The sequence below is a fragment of the Salvelinus namaycush genome, chromosome 35, assembly GCF_016432855.1.
Source record: "Salvelinus namaycush isolate Seneca chromosome 35, SaNama_1.0, whole genome shotgun sequence".
Classification (NCBI taxonomy): Eukaryota; Metazoa; Chordata; class Actinopteri; order Salmoniformes; family Salmonidae; genus Salvelinus; species Salvelinus namaycush.
The window spans coordinates 8,012,808-8,028,563 of record NC_052341.1 but is presented as its reverse complement, the minus strand read 5'-3'; the positions used below and the strand labels follow the sequence as shown (position 1 = coordinate 8,028,563).

Here is a 15,756-nt window from a genome sequence, read left to right as displayed (position 1 = left end):
TGGCTTTGCTGGCACTGAGATTTACATGCTAAAATCGCCACTGTTGGTGACTAACTGTGCTGCTGGCAACAATTGAATTGCGTTTTGTTGCCGAAGTTTACTGACACTGGTCATATTAAAAGGGTGTTGTGGGTTAGTAAATTCATCAGTTATTCTGCGCTCAGGCACACTCAAACGAGAGTGCTCTGAAATTGGAGTGGATAACCAGAGTGAATTTATGAATGCACCCCAAGTAACGCTGGCTTGATACAAAGTGCTGCTATATCAAAGTCAAAAGATATTACATATAAACTGCCTCTTCTAAAGAAAGTTACTGTAGACAATAGAGATTTTGCCAAAACCTTCAGAAAAGTACTCAATCATCTGCAAACAGTGAATGTGAAAATTTGCAGCAGCAGTGGCTTAAAAAAAATTACATCGCTAGACGTTGGACTTTTATTTTGAAATGTATGTGTTGCCATTGCTTCTGTATTCACAGATATACTGCTTCTCTGTTTTGTGTTTCACCACAGGAATTAGCAACACGGAGGCTAGCTAGCTGTCACAGCAGTTTAAACAGCTGAAATGGTGAGTTCAAAATGAAAGAAGTAGCAACACATACATAAAGAGATGTGCTGAAGGTATTGTCATCCTCTGACCATTTGTTTCGTTTTTTTTCTAATTCGTTTGCTAGCTTGGCTAACGACTAGCTAGCCTAGCATAACGACGTTAGGTTCGGTATCAACACAGACAGGGGTCGGAGGCCCACTGTGTTCTTCCAACTGTAGCTAGATAGCTAACACGTTTTAGTTGGCGTCAATTGGCTAATGTAGCAGTTATATAATTTCCCACTTTGTGGTGATTATCGATGAAAGCTACGCAAAATTCCTGGATGTCACGAGAAATTGTATTTTTCGATGAGGTTTAATTGCGGTTGTATTACCGCCACCAACTAGACTGGAGTATAACTCAATTATACTTTGTAATTCTACACAAGTTAAAACCCTATTCCACTATTTAACCCCATATTGTCCTGCACTATGCCAATGTCTTGGGAGGACGGGACGCCACCACTCAGCCCACCCTGTAACTCTTCTGAAGTAAAATCTAGTACACCCAAGTACTTCTCTGCAGCTGTGTAACGGATGTGAAATGGCTAGCTAGTTAGCGGGTACGCGCTAGTAGCGTTTCAATCAGTTACGTCACTTACTCTGAAACCTATTAGTAGTGTTGCCCCTTGCTCTGCAAGGGCCGCGGCTTTTGTGGAGCGATGGGTAACGACGCTTCGTGGGTGTCAGTTGTTGATGTGTGCAGAGGGTCCCTGGTTCGCGCCCGTGTCGGGGCGAGGGGAGGTACTAAAGTTATACTGTTACATTGGTGCCGTGACCCGGATCACTGGTTGCTGCGGAAAAGGAGGAGGTTGAAAGGGGGGTGAGTGTAACGGATGTGAAATGGCTAGCTAGTTAGCGGGTACGCGCTAGTAGCGTTTCAATCAGTTACGTCACTTGCTCTGAAACCTATTAGTAGTGTTGCTCCTTGCTCTGCAAGGGCCGCGGCTTTTGTGGAGCGATGGGTAACGATGCTTCGTGGGCGACCGTTGTTGATGTGTGCAGAAGGTCCCTGGTTCGCGCCCGTGTCGGGGCGAGGGGACGTACTAAAGTTATACTGTTACATTGTATGTAATGTATGTAATGTAACAGTATAACTTTAGTACGTCCCCTCGCCCCGACACGGGCGCGAACCAGGGACCCTCTGCACACATCAACAACTGACACCCACGAAGCGTCGTTACCCATCGCTCCACAAAAGCCGCGGCCCTTGCAGAGCAAGGAGCAACACTACTAATAGGTTTCAGAGCAAGTGACGTAACTGATTGAAACGCTACTAGCGCGTACCCGCTAACTAGCTAGCCATTTCACATCCGTTACAGCTGCATCTATTTTCTGTGACTTTACGTCCCATCTCTGCGGTACAGTTGATAACCATTGCTATGAACGCTAAGAAGCCAACTTTACTGAAGCATATATCACTCGTTGGCCTATCCCTTTGTGCTGGCACAAATCTAACTGAACAAAAATATAAATGCAACATGTAAAGTGTTGGTCTCATGTTTCATGAGCTGAAATTAAAGATCCCAGAAATGTTCCATACGCACAAAACGCATATTTCTCTCAAATTTGTGCACAAATTTGTTTACATTCCTGTTGGTGAGGATTTCTCATTTGCCAAGATAATCCATCCACCTGAAAGGTGTGGCATATCAAGATGCTGATTAAACAGCATGATCATTACATAGGTGTGCCTTGTTTTGGGGACAAAAGGACACTCTAAAATCAATTTTCTCACGTTTTGAGAGAGCATGCAATTGTCATGCTGACTACAAGAATGTCCACCAGAGCTGTTGCCAGATAATTTAATGCTCATCTCTCTACCATAAACTGCCTCCAATGTTTTAGAGAATTTGGCCGTATGTCCAACTGGCCTTACAACAGCAGACCACATGTAACCACGCCAGCCCAGGACCTCCACATCCGGCCTTTTCATCTGCGGGATCGTTAAAAACTGGGTTTGCACACCCAAAGAATTTCTGCACAAACTGTCAGAAATCGTCTCGGGGAAGCTCATCTGCATGCTCGTCCTCACCAGGATCGTGACTTGACTTGACTGGAGTTCGGCGTCGTAACCGACTCCAGTAGGCAAATGGTAACCTTTGATGGCCACTAGCACGCTGGTGAAGTGTGCTCCTTACAGATGAATCCCAGGTTTCAACTGTACCGGGCAGATGGCAGACAAATCAAATCAAATTGTATTTGTCACATGCACCGAATACAACAGGTACCTTACTGTGAAATGCTTACTTACAAGCCCGTAACCAACAATGCAGTTTTAAGAAAATATTTACAAAATTAAGTTTAAAAAAAAGTAACACAAAAACAATGAGGCTATATACAGGTTAGTCGATCATTTGTATATGTAGGCAGGTGTAAAATGACTATGCATAGATAATAAACAGCGAGTAGCAGCAGTATAAAAACAAAGGGGGGAGGGTGTCAATGCAATAGTCTGGGTTGCCATTTGATTAATTGTTCAGCAGTTTTATGGCTTGGTGGTAGAAGCTGTTAAGGAGCCTTTTGGACCTAGGCTTAGCGCTCCGGTACCGATTGCCGTGCAGTAGCAGAGAGAACAGTCTATTACTTGGGTGACTGGAGTCTTTGACAATAGGTCCTGGATGGCAGGAAGCTTTGCCCCAGTGATGTACTAGGCTGTACGCACTACCTTCTGTAGCGCCTTACGGTCGGATGCCGAGCAGTTGCCATACCGGGCGGTGATGCAACCAGTGAGGATGCTCTCAACTGTGCAGCTGTATAACTTTTTGAGGATCTGGGGACCCATGTCAGATGTTTTGGTGTGACTTTCTTGGTATGTTTGAACCTCGAAAGTTTGTTGGTGATGTGGACACCAAGGAACTTGAAACTCTCGACCCGCTCCACTACAGCCCCGTCGATTTGAATGGGGGCGGGTTCGGCCCTCCTTTTCCTGTAGTTCACGATAATCTCCTTTGTCTTGCTCATGTTGAGGGAGAGGTGGTTGTCCTGGCAGTGTTCTGACCTCCTCCCTATAGGCTGTTTCATTGTTGTCGGTGATCAGGCCTACCACCATTGTGTCGTCAGCAAACTTAATGATGGTGTTGGAGTTGTGTTTTACCATACAGTCGTGGGTGAACAGGGATTACAGGAGGGGACTAAGCACACACCCCTGAAGGGCCCCCGTGTTGAGGATCAGCGTGGCAGATGTGTTGTTGCCTACCCTTACCACCTGGGGGCGGCCCGTCAGGAAGTCCAGGATCCAGTTGCAGAGGGAGGTGTTTAGTCTCAGAGTCTTTAGCTTAGTGATGATCTTTATGGGCACTATGGTGTTGAATGCTGAGCTGCAGTCAATGAACAGCATTCTCACATAGGTGTTCCTTTTGTCCAGGTGGGAAAGGGCAGTGTGGAGTGCGATTGAGATTGCGTCATCTGTGGATCTGTTTGGGCGGTATGCGAATTGGAGTGGATCTAGGGTTTCCGGGATGATGGTGTTGATGAGCCATGACCAGCCTTTCAAAGCACTTCATGGCTACCGACGTGAGTGCTACAGGGTGGTAGTCATTAAGGCAGGTTACCTTCACTTTCTTGGGCACAGGGACTATGGTGGTCTGCTTGAAACATGTTGGTATTACAGACTCGGTCAGGGAGAGGTTGAAAATGTCAGTGAAGACTCTTACCAGTTTCTTCACAGCGTGTATAGCGTCGTGTGGGCGAGCTGTTTGCTGATGTCAACTTTGAACATAGGTCCCCATGGTGGGGTTATGGTATGGGAAGGCATAAGCTACGGACAACTAACATATCCATTTTATCGTCTGCAATTTGAATACACAGAGATAGCGTGATGAAATCCTGAGGCCCATTGTCTTGCCATTCATCCACCGCTATCACCTCATGTTTCAGCGGGATAATGCACGGCCCCATGTCGCAAGGATCTGTTCACAATTCCTGGAAGCTGAAAATGTCCCAGTTCTTCCATGGCCTGCATACTCACTACCAGACATGCAGTGCATTCGGCAAATGTATTCAGACACCTTTTACCACATTTTGTTACGTTACAGCCTTATTCTAAAATGCATTAAAGAAAACATTTTCCTCAATCTACACACACTACCCCATAATGACAAAGTGAAAACAAGTTTTAGAAATGACCTTATTTACATAAGTATTCAGACCCTTTGCTATGAGACTTGAAATTGAGCTCAGGTGCATCCTGTTTCCATTGATCATCCTTGAGATGTTTCTACAAATGAGTCCACCAGTGGTAAATTCAATTGATTGGACATGATTTGGTAAGGCACACACCTGTTTATATAAGGTCCCACAGTAGACGGTGCATGTCAGAACAAAAACCAGGTCGAAGGAATTGTCCGTAGAGCTCCGAGACAGGATTGTGTCAAGGCATAGATCTGGGGAAGGGTACTAAAAAATTGAAGGTCCCCAAGAACAAAATGGCCTCCTCCATTTTTAAATGGAAGAAGTTTGGAACCACCTAGACTCCAGCTAGAGCTGGCCGCACGGCCAAACTGAGCAATCGGGGGAGAAGGGCCTTGGTCAGGGAGGTGACCAAGAACCCGATGGTCACTCTGACAAAGCTTCAGGGTTCCTCTGTGAAGATGGGAGAATCTTCCAGAAGGACAACCATCTCTGCAGCACTCTACCAATCAGGCCTTTATGGTAGTGGCCAGACGGAAGCCACTCCTCAGTCAAAGTCACATGACCGCCCGCTTGGAGTTTACCAAAAGGAACCTAAAGGACTCTCAGACCATGAGGAACTAGATTCTCTGGTCTGAAGAAACCAAGATTGAACTCTGGCCTGGATGCCAAGCGTCACGTCTGGAAGAAACCTGGCACCATCCCTACGGTGAAGCATGGTGGTCATGCTGTGGGGATGTTTTTCAGCGGCAGGGGCTGGGAGACTAGTCAGGATCGAGGGAAAGATGAACAGAGCAAAGTACAGAGAGATCATTGATGAAACCTGCTCCAGAGCGCACAGGACATCAGACTGGTTCACCTTCCAAAAGGGCAACGACCCTAAACACAAAGCCAATACAAAGCAGGAGTGGCTTCGGGACAAGTCTCTGAATGACCTTGAGTCGCCCAGCAAGAGCCCGGACTTGAACCCAATTGAACATCTCTGGAGAGACCTGGAAATAGCTGTGCAGTGACACTCCCCATCCAACCTGACGGAGCTTGAGAGGCTCTGCAGAGAAGAATGGGAGGAACTCCCAAAATACAGGTGTGCCAAGGTTTTAGCGTCATACCCAAGACTCGGCTGTAATCGCTGCCAAAGGTGCTTAAACAAAGTACTGAATAAAGGGTCTGATTACTTATGTAAATGTATTGTTTCTAAATTTGTATTATTAATAAATGTACTAACATTTCTAAAACCAGTTTTTGCTTTGTCATTATGTGTAGATTGATGAGGGAGAAAACAATTTAATAAATGTTATAATAAGGCTGTAATGTAACAAAATGTGAAAAAAGTCCAGAGGACTGAATACTTTCTGAATGCACTGCACCCATTGAGCAGTTTGGGATGCTCTAGATTGACGTTTATGACAGTGTGTTCCAGTTCCCTCCAATATCCAGCAACTTTGCACAGCCATTGAAGAGGTGTGGGACAACATTCCCCAAGCCACAATCAACAGCCTGATCAACTCCATGCGAAGGAAATGTGTTGCGCTGCATGAGGCAAATGCTAGTTACATGAAATACCTTTAAAAAAAAAAAAAGCATATCTCTATTCCTAATTGTGAAATCCATAGATTTAGGGCCTAATTTATTTATTTCATCAATTGACTAATTTCCTTACAGTTCATATCTTTGAAATTGTTGCATTAACTTTTGTTCAGTGTACGCACAGGGATCATGGCCACGAAACTACACATCCCTCTGTTCCTTGCCCTGCTGATACAAATCTCAAAAAGAACAGACTGTGTTACCTCTTTCACCATGCTCCCCACCGGGTCTGCCGTTTGGTGCGAGGTCGCACAGAGTGCTCACTCCCTCTGGGGGGGAAAAACACAAGCAAACATCACAAGTCCTCTTCGGGTTACCTTCAACGACTCAACAGCAACCAACATATATTTCGCCCAACCTTGATACCACAAATTTTTGGTGTGGAACTATCTGTTATTCCATGTAGTGAATCAGTCAAAAGGCCTGGCTCCACTTTCTCCAAAAATCTCATTCCCACTGGACCAAACTAGTCTTCATCATAACCATGCCCATCAATGTAAGGCTCGGGCTCTGCACTCCTCACCACACCTTCCACCTAACTAACTTAAATCTCCCTCATTCACTTCCATTTCACCTCCAGAACTCAGTCTGGGGGCACAGTTCACTCTTTGTACTTGACCCCAATCTTCTTCCATACACCATTTCCCTCTTTTCCGCCATCGTTCAACAGATTCACACTCAACCTCTGCCTCATTCTATTCAACCTACTTCTTCCTTCTAATTTTCTTCCCCCATTCCTCCCTCGAAATCCACCTTTCCGTATCCCTTTCCCTGCATTCCTATTCTCCCGGCTTTGCTAGCGGCCCAGTGGCATCCTGACGTAACTTCATCTCATAATCAGAGTTGGACATGGCTAGTATATAATCGTCAGCTCGAAAAACCGTCAGTTTGCACACAATGCATGAACAATCCTCCATTCATCTTTATCGAGGGTACGCGGAGCGCTCAATCCAGTCAAAACTACTAGAAATGTTGACTGTGTTAACGTCAGCTGTCAGGTTAGCAGATTCTGTGCCTGTGTAACGTTATACGATTGTATGTGCCTTTTTGAGATGATTGTATACTTATTAAGTCTTCCTGTGTTTCAGAGTTTCCTGGGTGGTTTATTTGGTCCTGTGTGTGAAATTGATGTCCTACTCAATGATGCAGAGACTAGGAAGACCGCAGAACTCAAAACAGAGGATGGAAAAGTGGAGAAGAACTACCTTTTTTATGATGGAGAATCTGTCTCTGGGAAGGTGAGCGTTGCGCACATACACACATTTGACATGACATTTCTTTATTGCAACAAATAATTTTGAAGGTACGCGGGGCACGTGACCTCATCGCTCAACTCTGAAGTGCCATTCCACATTTAATTCTAAATGCCTACTGCTTTCAAAATAAAAATGTTCAACTAGAAAAGTGATGTTTTTTTGCAGCACAGTGATTGTCCTGACTTTCAGGAATGCCTGAATTGCTTCGCCTTGCTTTTCTGGTTGGTTGGCATGTTTCACCATCCAATAATTATTACAGTTGAAGTTTCAACATGGCACAGGCCGGCCGTGGTGATATGTTGACACGAGAATTATTAGAATGTGGCAAATATTTGTCAGTTATTGCATTCTATCCATGCTGGTTTTCCCGGGGCTACCTGAGACATGTAACAGATAGGTGGGAGGGCATAGGCTACAGGCTGTCGCCACTTTATTAGGTTATTTGCGTAAATGGCTAATGGAAACACTTTAACCACTTCATTTTTATTCGACACTGTAGGTTGTGAAAAATCATTTTTTTCTTTAGGTGTGATGACATTACGTCAAGGTGTTTTTATCGTCGGGATAGTTAAATGGAAACGCACCGTAGCAGGCAATTGTCACATCTATTTTATATGCGAACTTTCTGAATGTTGACAAGTTAAGGGAAACATAGCAACTGTGTCCTATGTCAATACCCCATAACTTGTTTGTGTTTTCTTGTAAGGTGAATCTCAATGTGAGGCAGACAGGCAAGAGACTAGAACACCAGGGGATTCGAATTGAGTTTGTTGGGCAGATTGGTGAGTTTGTGTAAATTGATATTTTGACATTGTAACCTAACAACAGCGCCCACCTCAAACACCAACCATGCATTGTTCATTGGTTCACAAACAAAGTGCGCTATCAGTCTCATTTATGCTAAACCGCTTAGCAAAGCATGTGCTTGTCATGTGAAAACCGCAGTTGTCCACACTCCACAGCACACACTCTGGCCTGATGACAAAGTGTTTCTGTGAGGATTCCTTGACCATTACTAAGTGTTGGTTCAATGTTGTCAAACTGACTGAGGAATTTTGGGAAGCCTACAAATAACATATTTAATATCTGAATGTCTGATCATAGGACAAAAGTTCAAATCTAATACAGGACAATCTAGGTTAATAGATTTAGGACTCCTCTATTTATACTTTTGTTAAAATAAATGTTTCCCTCGGTACAACGGATGTGCTCATTGGAAATGTGAGGTTCCTGTGTGTGATGATGTGATGACCCTAACAGAGGTGTTTAAACTTGTGGTCTATTTCTTTCAGAGCTCTTCAGTGATAAAAGCAACACACATGAGTTTGTGAACCTGGTGAAGGAGCTTGCCCTGCCAGGGGAGTTGACCCAGAACCGAAGCTACGACTTTGAGTTCACGCAGGTGGAGAAGCCCTATGAATCTTACGTTGGAACCAATGTTCGACTGAGGTTAGCGCACAAGACTCTGTCATAACCAGATGTCCTCTGCATCGTCCCTTTCTATTGGCACAGCTTGAGATGATCTGTGAAACTGCATCAGATGGCTTCTTGTTGTCATTGCTGCATCCACCTTATGAATATAAGCAGCGTGTCGGTTGAATGTCATTTGCATTGTTGTAAGCCATCCATAACTCTCCTTTTGTTATTTCCTGTAGATATTTCCTCAAAGTGACAGTAATGAGGAGACTGTCTGATCTGGTGAAAGAGTATGAGCTCATTGTCCATCAGCTGGCTACTTACCCTGATGTGAATAATTCCATTAAAATGGAAGTTGGCATTGAAGACTGTCTACACATAGAGTTTGAATACAACAAGTCCAAGTAAGATATATATATATATACCACTATAAGACATGCATGCATTCAAATCATAGCACAGTAGCAAATACATGTCAATCAGATTCAGAATTTAGAAGTCATAAATTTAATAAATGATTAGAATTTATATATACATTATTATAAATGTATAACTTGACCTCAACTGTCTTCTCAGATACCACCTGAAAGATGTCATTGTTGGTAAAATCTATTTCCTTCTGGTGAGAATCAAAATCCAGCACATGGAACTTCAGTTGATAAAGAAGGAGATGACTGGAATAGGTGAGATGAGGTTTACTTAAAGAGATAGTTCACTTAAAACGGCATAAGATGTTACTCTTTTAAATAGCATTTTTATTTAAAATGATTGAATGTTCCAGATTCTTCAGATTTCAAATTTTGTGAACCTAAAACATCCCTGTAGTCTCTGCGTTTGCTTTAAGAACAGTGTGAAATGTATGTATTTGGTCATGTGACATTCCTTCGCAGGGCCTAGCACAACTACAGAGACGGACACTGTTGCCAAGTATGACATAATGGATGGCGCCCCTGTGAAAGGTAAGCACAATATGGTGTTGATTTTTATTTCATTGTCTATTTTATTTTGTTATTCCGCCCCACCAAAGCAGTTTAATGTTTTCAGGACTAGTGTACATCTGTCTCTTCTTGCCATGGAACTTGTTTCACAATCCTCTTCATGCCTGTTCTTTCACTCTTAGGAGAGTCCATTCCCATCCGTCTGTTTTTGGCTGGCTACGACCTGACAGCCACCATGAGGGACGTCAACAAGAAGTTCTCTGTGCGGTACTTCCTCAACCTGGTGCTGGTGGATGAGGAGGACAGGAGATACTTCAAACAGCAGGTACAGAACATCAAAGCCAACCTCCATTTACCAGTCTGTCGTTATTGTTCCAAGACTGCAGATACACTATATACAGTACCAGACAAAAGTTTGGACACACCTACTCATTCAAGGGTTTTTCTTTATTTTCACAATTTTCTACATTGTAAAACAATAGTGAAGACATCAAAACTATGAAATAACACACATGGAATCCATGTAGTAACCAAAAAAGTGTTCGATTTTAGATTCTTCAAAGTAGCCACCCTTTGCCTTGATGACAGCTTTGCACACTCTTGGCATTCTCTCAACCAGCTTCACCTGGAATGCTTTTCCAACAGTCTTGAAGGAATTCTCATATATGCTGAGCACTTGTTGGCTGCTTCTCCTTCACTCTGCGGTCCAACTCATCCCAAACCATCTCAATTGGGTTGAGGTCGGGTGATTGTGGAGGCCACGTCATCTGATGCAGCACTCCATCACTCTCCTTCTTGGTCAAATAGCTCTTACACAGCCTGGAGGTGTGTTGAGTCATTGTCCTGTTGAAGAACAAATGACAGTCCCACTAAGCGAAAACCAGATGGAATGGTGTATCGCTGCAGAATGCTGTGGTAGCCATGCTCGTTAAGTGTGCCTTGAATTTGAAATAAATCACTGAGTCACCAGCAAAGCACCATCACACATCCTCCTCCATGCTTCACGGTGGGAACCACACATGCGGAGATCATCTGTTCACCTACTCTGCGTCTCACAAAGACACTGCGGTTGCAACCAAAAATCTCAAATTTGGACTCATTAGACCAAAGGACAGATTTCCACCGGTCTAATGTCCATTGCTTGTGTTTCTTGGCCCAAGCAAGTCTCTTCTTATTATTGGTGTCCTTTAGTAGTGGTTTCTTTGCAGCATTTCGACCATGAAAGCCTGATTCACACAGTCTCCTCTGAACAGTTGAAGTTGAGATGTCTGTTAATTTAACTCTGAAGCACTTATTTGGGCTGCAATTTCTGAGGCTGGTAACTCTAATGAACTTATCCTCTGCAGCAGAGGTAACTCTGGGTCTTCCTTTCCTGTGGCAGTCCTCATGAGAGCCAGTTTCATCATAGCGCTTTATGTTTTTTTTCGACTGCACTTGAAGAAACTTTCAAAGTTATTGAAGTTTTCCAGATTGACTGTCATCTCGCTTTGCTTATTTGAGCTGATTTTGGGATTTTACCAAATAGGGCTATCTTCTGTATTCCACCCCTACCTTGTCACAACACAACTGATTGGCTCAGCTGCATTAAGAAGGAAGGAAATTCCACAAATAACTTTTAACAAGGCACATTTTTAATTGAAATGCATTCCAGGTGACTACCTCATGAAGCTGGTTGAGAGAATGCCAAGAGTGTGCAAAGCTGTCATCAAGGCAAAGGGTGGCTACTTTGAAGAATACAAAATATATTTTGATTTAACACTTTTTTTTTTGTGGTTACTACATGATTCCATATGTGTTATTTAATAGTTTTGATGTCTTCACTATTATTCTACGATGTAGAAAATAGTCAAAATAAAGAAAAACCCTGGAATGAGTAGGTGTCCACATTTTTGACTGGTACTGTATACAAAAGTATGTGTACACCCCATCAAATTAGTGGATTTGTCTATTTCAGCCACACCCATTGCTGACACGTGTATAAAATCGAGCACACAGCCAAACTGCCTTTGGAAGCAACATCAGCACAAGAACTGTTCGTTGGGAGCTTTAGTAAATGTGTTTCCATGGCCGAGCAGCTGCACACGAGCCTAAGATCACAATGTCAAGCGTCGGCTGGAGTGGTGTAAAGCTCGCCGCCATTGCCCGCCATGTATCACTCTTCGCCATCTGGCAGTCCAACAAACTAATCTGGATTTGGCGGATGCCAGGAGAATGCTACCTGCCCCAATGCATAGTGCCAACTGTAAAGTTTGGTGGAGGAGGAATAATGGTCTGGGGTTGTTTTTCATGGTTCGGGCTAGGCCCCTTAGTTCCAGTGAAGGGAAATGTTAACGCTACAGCATACAATTATGTTCTAGACTATTCTGTGCTTCCAACTTTGTGGCAACAGTTTGGGGAAGGACCTTTCCTGTTTCAGCATGACAATGCCCCCGTACACCAAGCGAGGTCCATACAGAAATGGCTTGTTGAGATCGGTGTGGAAGACCTTTACTGGCCTGCACAGAGCCCTGACCTCAACCCCATCGAACACCTTTGGGATGAATTGGAACGCGGACTGCGAGCCAGGCCTAATCGCCTAACATCAGTGCCGACCTCACTAATGTTCTTGTGGCTGAATGTAAGTCCACGCAGCAATGTTCCAACATCTAGTGGAAAACCTTCCCAGAAGAGTGGAGGCTGTTATAGCAGCAAAGGGGGACCAACTCCATATTAATGCATATGATTTTGGAATGAGATGTTCGACGGTGTCCACATACTTTTGGTCATGTAGTGTATATCTGTGGCAGCAACATATTACAGTAGTTAAATATTACAGTAGTTTGAACTCAAAACAAGGAAGTAGGCCTATAGTATTATTGAAAGCGATCGTCTCATCTCAATATGCACATTTACAATAACCTATGAGAGGATCACTGTGACTAGTGTTGATGTAATTCTTCTCTATTACTAGGAGGTCGTTCTCTGGAGGAAAGCTCCTGAGAAAATAAGGAAAAGGAACTTCCAACGCTACGAGTCGCCGGAGCCACGGCCGACCCTTACTGCTGAGCAGCAACCCGAAATGTGAAAGCTGCTGAGAAAAAAAATGCTGAGAATGCTTCTGATTATAGCTTAAAGCAAATGAGAAGAGAGAGGGGGCGCCACTCGACACGCAAAGAGAAAATAAAGAGTCAGCCATTTAATACATCTACCTTCTGCAATGTGACCGTGACCTACTGGTGCATCTGACTGTGCTGGGTCTACTCTGTTAGCGTAATGTATGGACTCGTCTCTTTGACACACAATAAATAGCACTGGAATGGGATCTACCATCACATTTTTTTGGGACATATCCTTTCTGTAAAAGAGGCACGTGGGTTGGCTCAACACTGGCATACAATTCACTACTAGATATTTCAAAAGACGTTCCAGTGCATGTAAGCAGGTCAAATTGAATGTGATGGGTTAGTATCATGTCAATGCTGGCAGTCGGGTCAGTTTCTAAGGTCAAGCTGTAAGACAATAGGCATTATTTGAGCTCAAATAGTACCTTGTTTATAATTCACCTTAAGAGTTAGAAATCTTTTACATCTTAAGTCATTTAGTGTAGCTACAACCTGTAGTTTGATTCTTTTTTTCACTTCACTTTTTCTTGTAATTTGCGCTTTCTTCAAATATATTATATATCAATAAATGCTTTTGCTAGTGGCATTGGATTGAGGTGACACAAAATGCTGTTTAATGGGTACTTACATTTTTTGGGGTTCTAGATTTAGGGAAATACCACTTTACATAATTTCTCTAAGGTTAAATATTTAAGCTCAGATGGGGCTGTGCTACATCTGAACACTATACAGGCAATATCTTTTTTAAGTGCCTGTAATGTCATGAAGAAACTGTTATGCCAAATACTGCCCTGACCCACCACTGCATGTTCATTTTTATACTGGGTCCAATGTAACAGACTTGTGTGGACGTTGAACATTTGTGTATATATCCAACCTGTCTATATCCATCCTTCATCGATTTAAAGGAAATGCGAATTTAGACTTGTATGTATTGGAGTGATGTCTTTAATACGTTCTGATTACTTATGCACTGAACAACAATATAAATGCAACATGTAAAGTGTTGGTTTCATGAGCTGAAATAAAAGATCCCCGAAATTGTCCAATAGGCACAAAAAGCTTATTTCTCTCAAATTTTGAGCAAAAATGTGTTTACATCCCTGTTAGTGAGCATTTCTCCTTTGACAAGATAATCCATCCACCTGACAAGTGTGGCATATCAAGAAGCTGATTAAACAGCATGATCATTACACAGGTGCACCTTGTGCTGGGGACAAAAAAGCAGTTTTGTCACACAACACAATGCCACAGATGTTTCAAGTTTTGAGTGAGTGTGCAATTGGCATGCTGACTGCAGTAATGACCACCAGAGCTGTTGCCAGAGAAGGCGTGTTGGTGAGAAGTTTGCTGATGTCAACGTTGTGAACATAGTGCCCCATGGGGACAGTGGGGTTATGGTAGGGGCACTTATAAGCTACGGACAACAAACAGAATTGCATTTTATCGATGGCAATTTGAATGTACAGCGATACCGTGACGAGATCCTGAGGCCCATTGTCGTACCATTCATCTGCCGCCATCACCTCAGGTTTCAGCATCATAATGCTCAGCCCCATGTCGCAAGGATCTTTACACCGTTCCAGGAAGCTGAAAATGTCCCAGTTATTCTGTAGCACATTGGGATGTGTGACACTTACTCATCAGCCTTAAGTGTCCTGCATGAGTCACCTCATTGGCTAGCTTTTGAGGTTGTGCGATTTACCTTTAAATTGCAATGGTCTGCATACTCACCAGACATGTCACCCACTGAGCATGTATGGGATGCTCTGGATTGACGTGTATGACAGCGTATTCCAGTTCCCGCCAATATCCAGCAACTTCGCACAGCCATTGAAGAGGAGTGGGACAACATTGCACAGGCCACAATCAACAACCTGATCAACTCTATGTGAAGGAGATGTGCTGTGCTGCAAATGGTCACACCAGATACTGACTGGTTTTCTGATCCACGCCCCTACCTTTTTTAAGTTACCTTTCAGAAACAGATCAATATCTATATTTCCAGTAATGTGAAATCCATATATTAGGGCCTAATTAATTTATTTCAATTGACTGGTTTCCTTATATGAACTGAAATTGTTGCACATTGCGTTTATATTTATGTTCAGTATAGTAGGGGTTTCAATCCTGGTCCTATGGACCTACAGGGATTTGCACATTTGGATTTTACCTGGTTATATGCATTAAAATTTTAACTATCACAAGAATATTGTTTTCCATTGATCTCACTCAAATGCTGAGTTATAGTAGGCATTTTAATTTCGTGCATTTGTGTATAACTAGAGCTGCTAACTCTCACGCATTAACCGTGAGACACATGCAATTGACATTGATCACGCAAACTCACGCTACACCTCTTATATCACGCTGAATCCCAGAAATGTGTTGTTTTTTTGTGTGCTTTATTTTCATGAATTGTGTTCAGGTATGAATATGAAGGCAGCACCTCCCCAAACGCGATCATAATTTATAACTAACATTTGTTTTCAGGTTTTTAGCAATGCGCACTTTAACCTTTGATCCGGCTTTGACCTTTTCAAGGGCCTTTTGATTTGTGAAATGTAGGCACCACAGACATGCCAGAGTATTATCAGTAGATATGTGCTCATATAGTACATATATCATTTCAACGTATAATCACGGTATTTTTATAGAAACAATTATGTTTTCTAATTAATTCAACGCATTTCCGGAATTACTATATATATTTTTACATATTGCTACAGGCATATTTTTG

The 15,756-nt window shown here is 42.9% G+C and overlaps 1 protein-coding gene across 1 annotated transcript; it reads left to right on the top strand.

Annotated features, from left to right (window-relative positions):
• The first annotated feature begins 473 nt into the window (after positions 1–473).
• On the top strand, positions 474–14,062 carry LOC120029826 (vacuolar protein sorting-associated protein 26A-like). Its single transcript, XM_038975114.1, has 9 exons — positions 474–567; positions 7,394–7,543; positions 8,268–8,343; positions 8,854–9,010; positions 9,217–9,381; positions 9,554–9,660; positions 9,868–9,936; positions 10,098–10,240; positions 12,866–14,062. Exons 1-9 carry the CDS (start codon positions 565–567, stop codon positions 12,977–12,979), a joined length of 984 nt encoding a protein of 327 aa, XP_038831042.1. The 5' UTR covers positions 474–564; the 3' UTR covers positions 12,980–14,062.
• Positions 14,063–15,756: the final 1,694 nt, after the last annotated feature.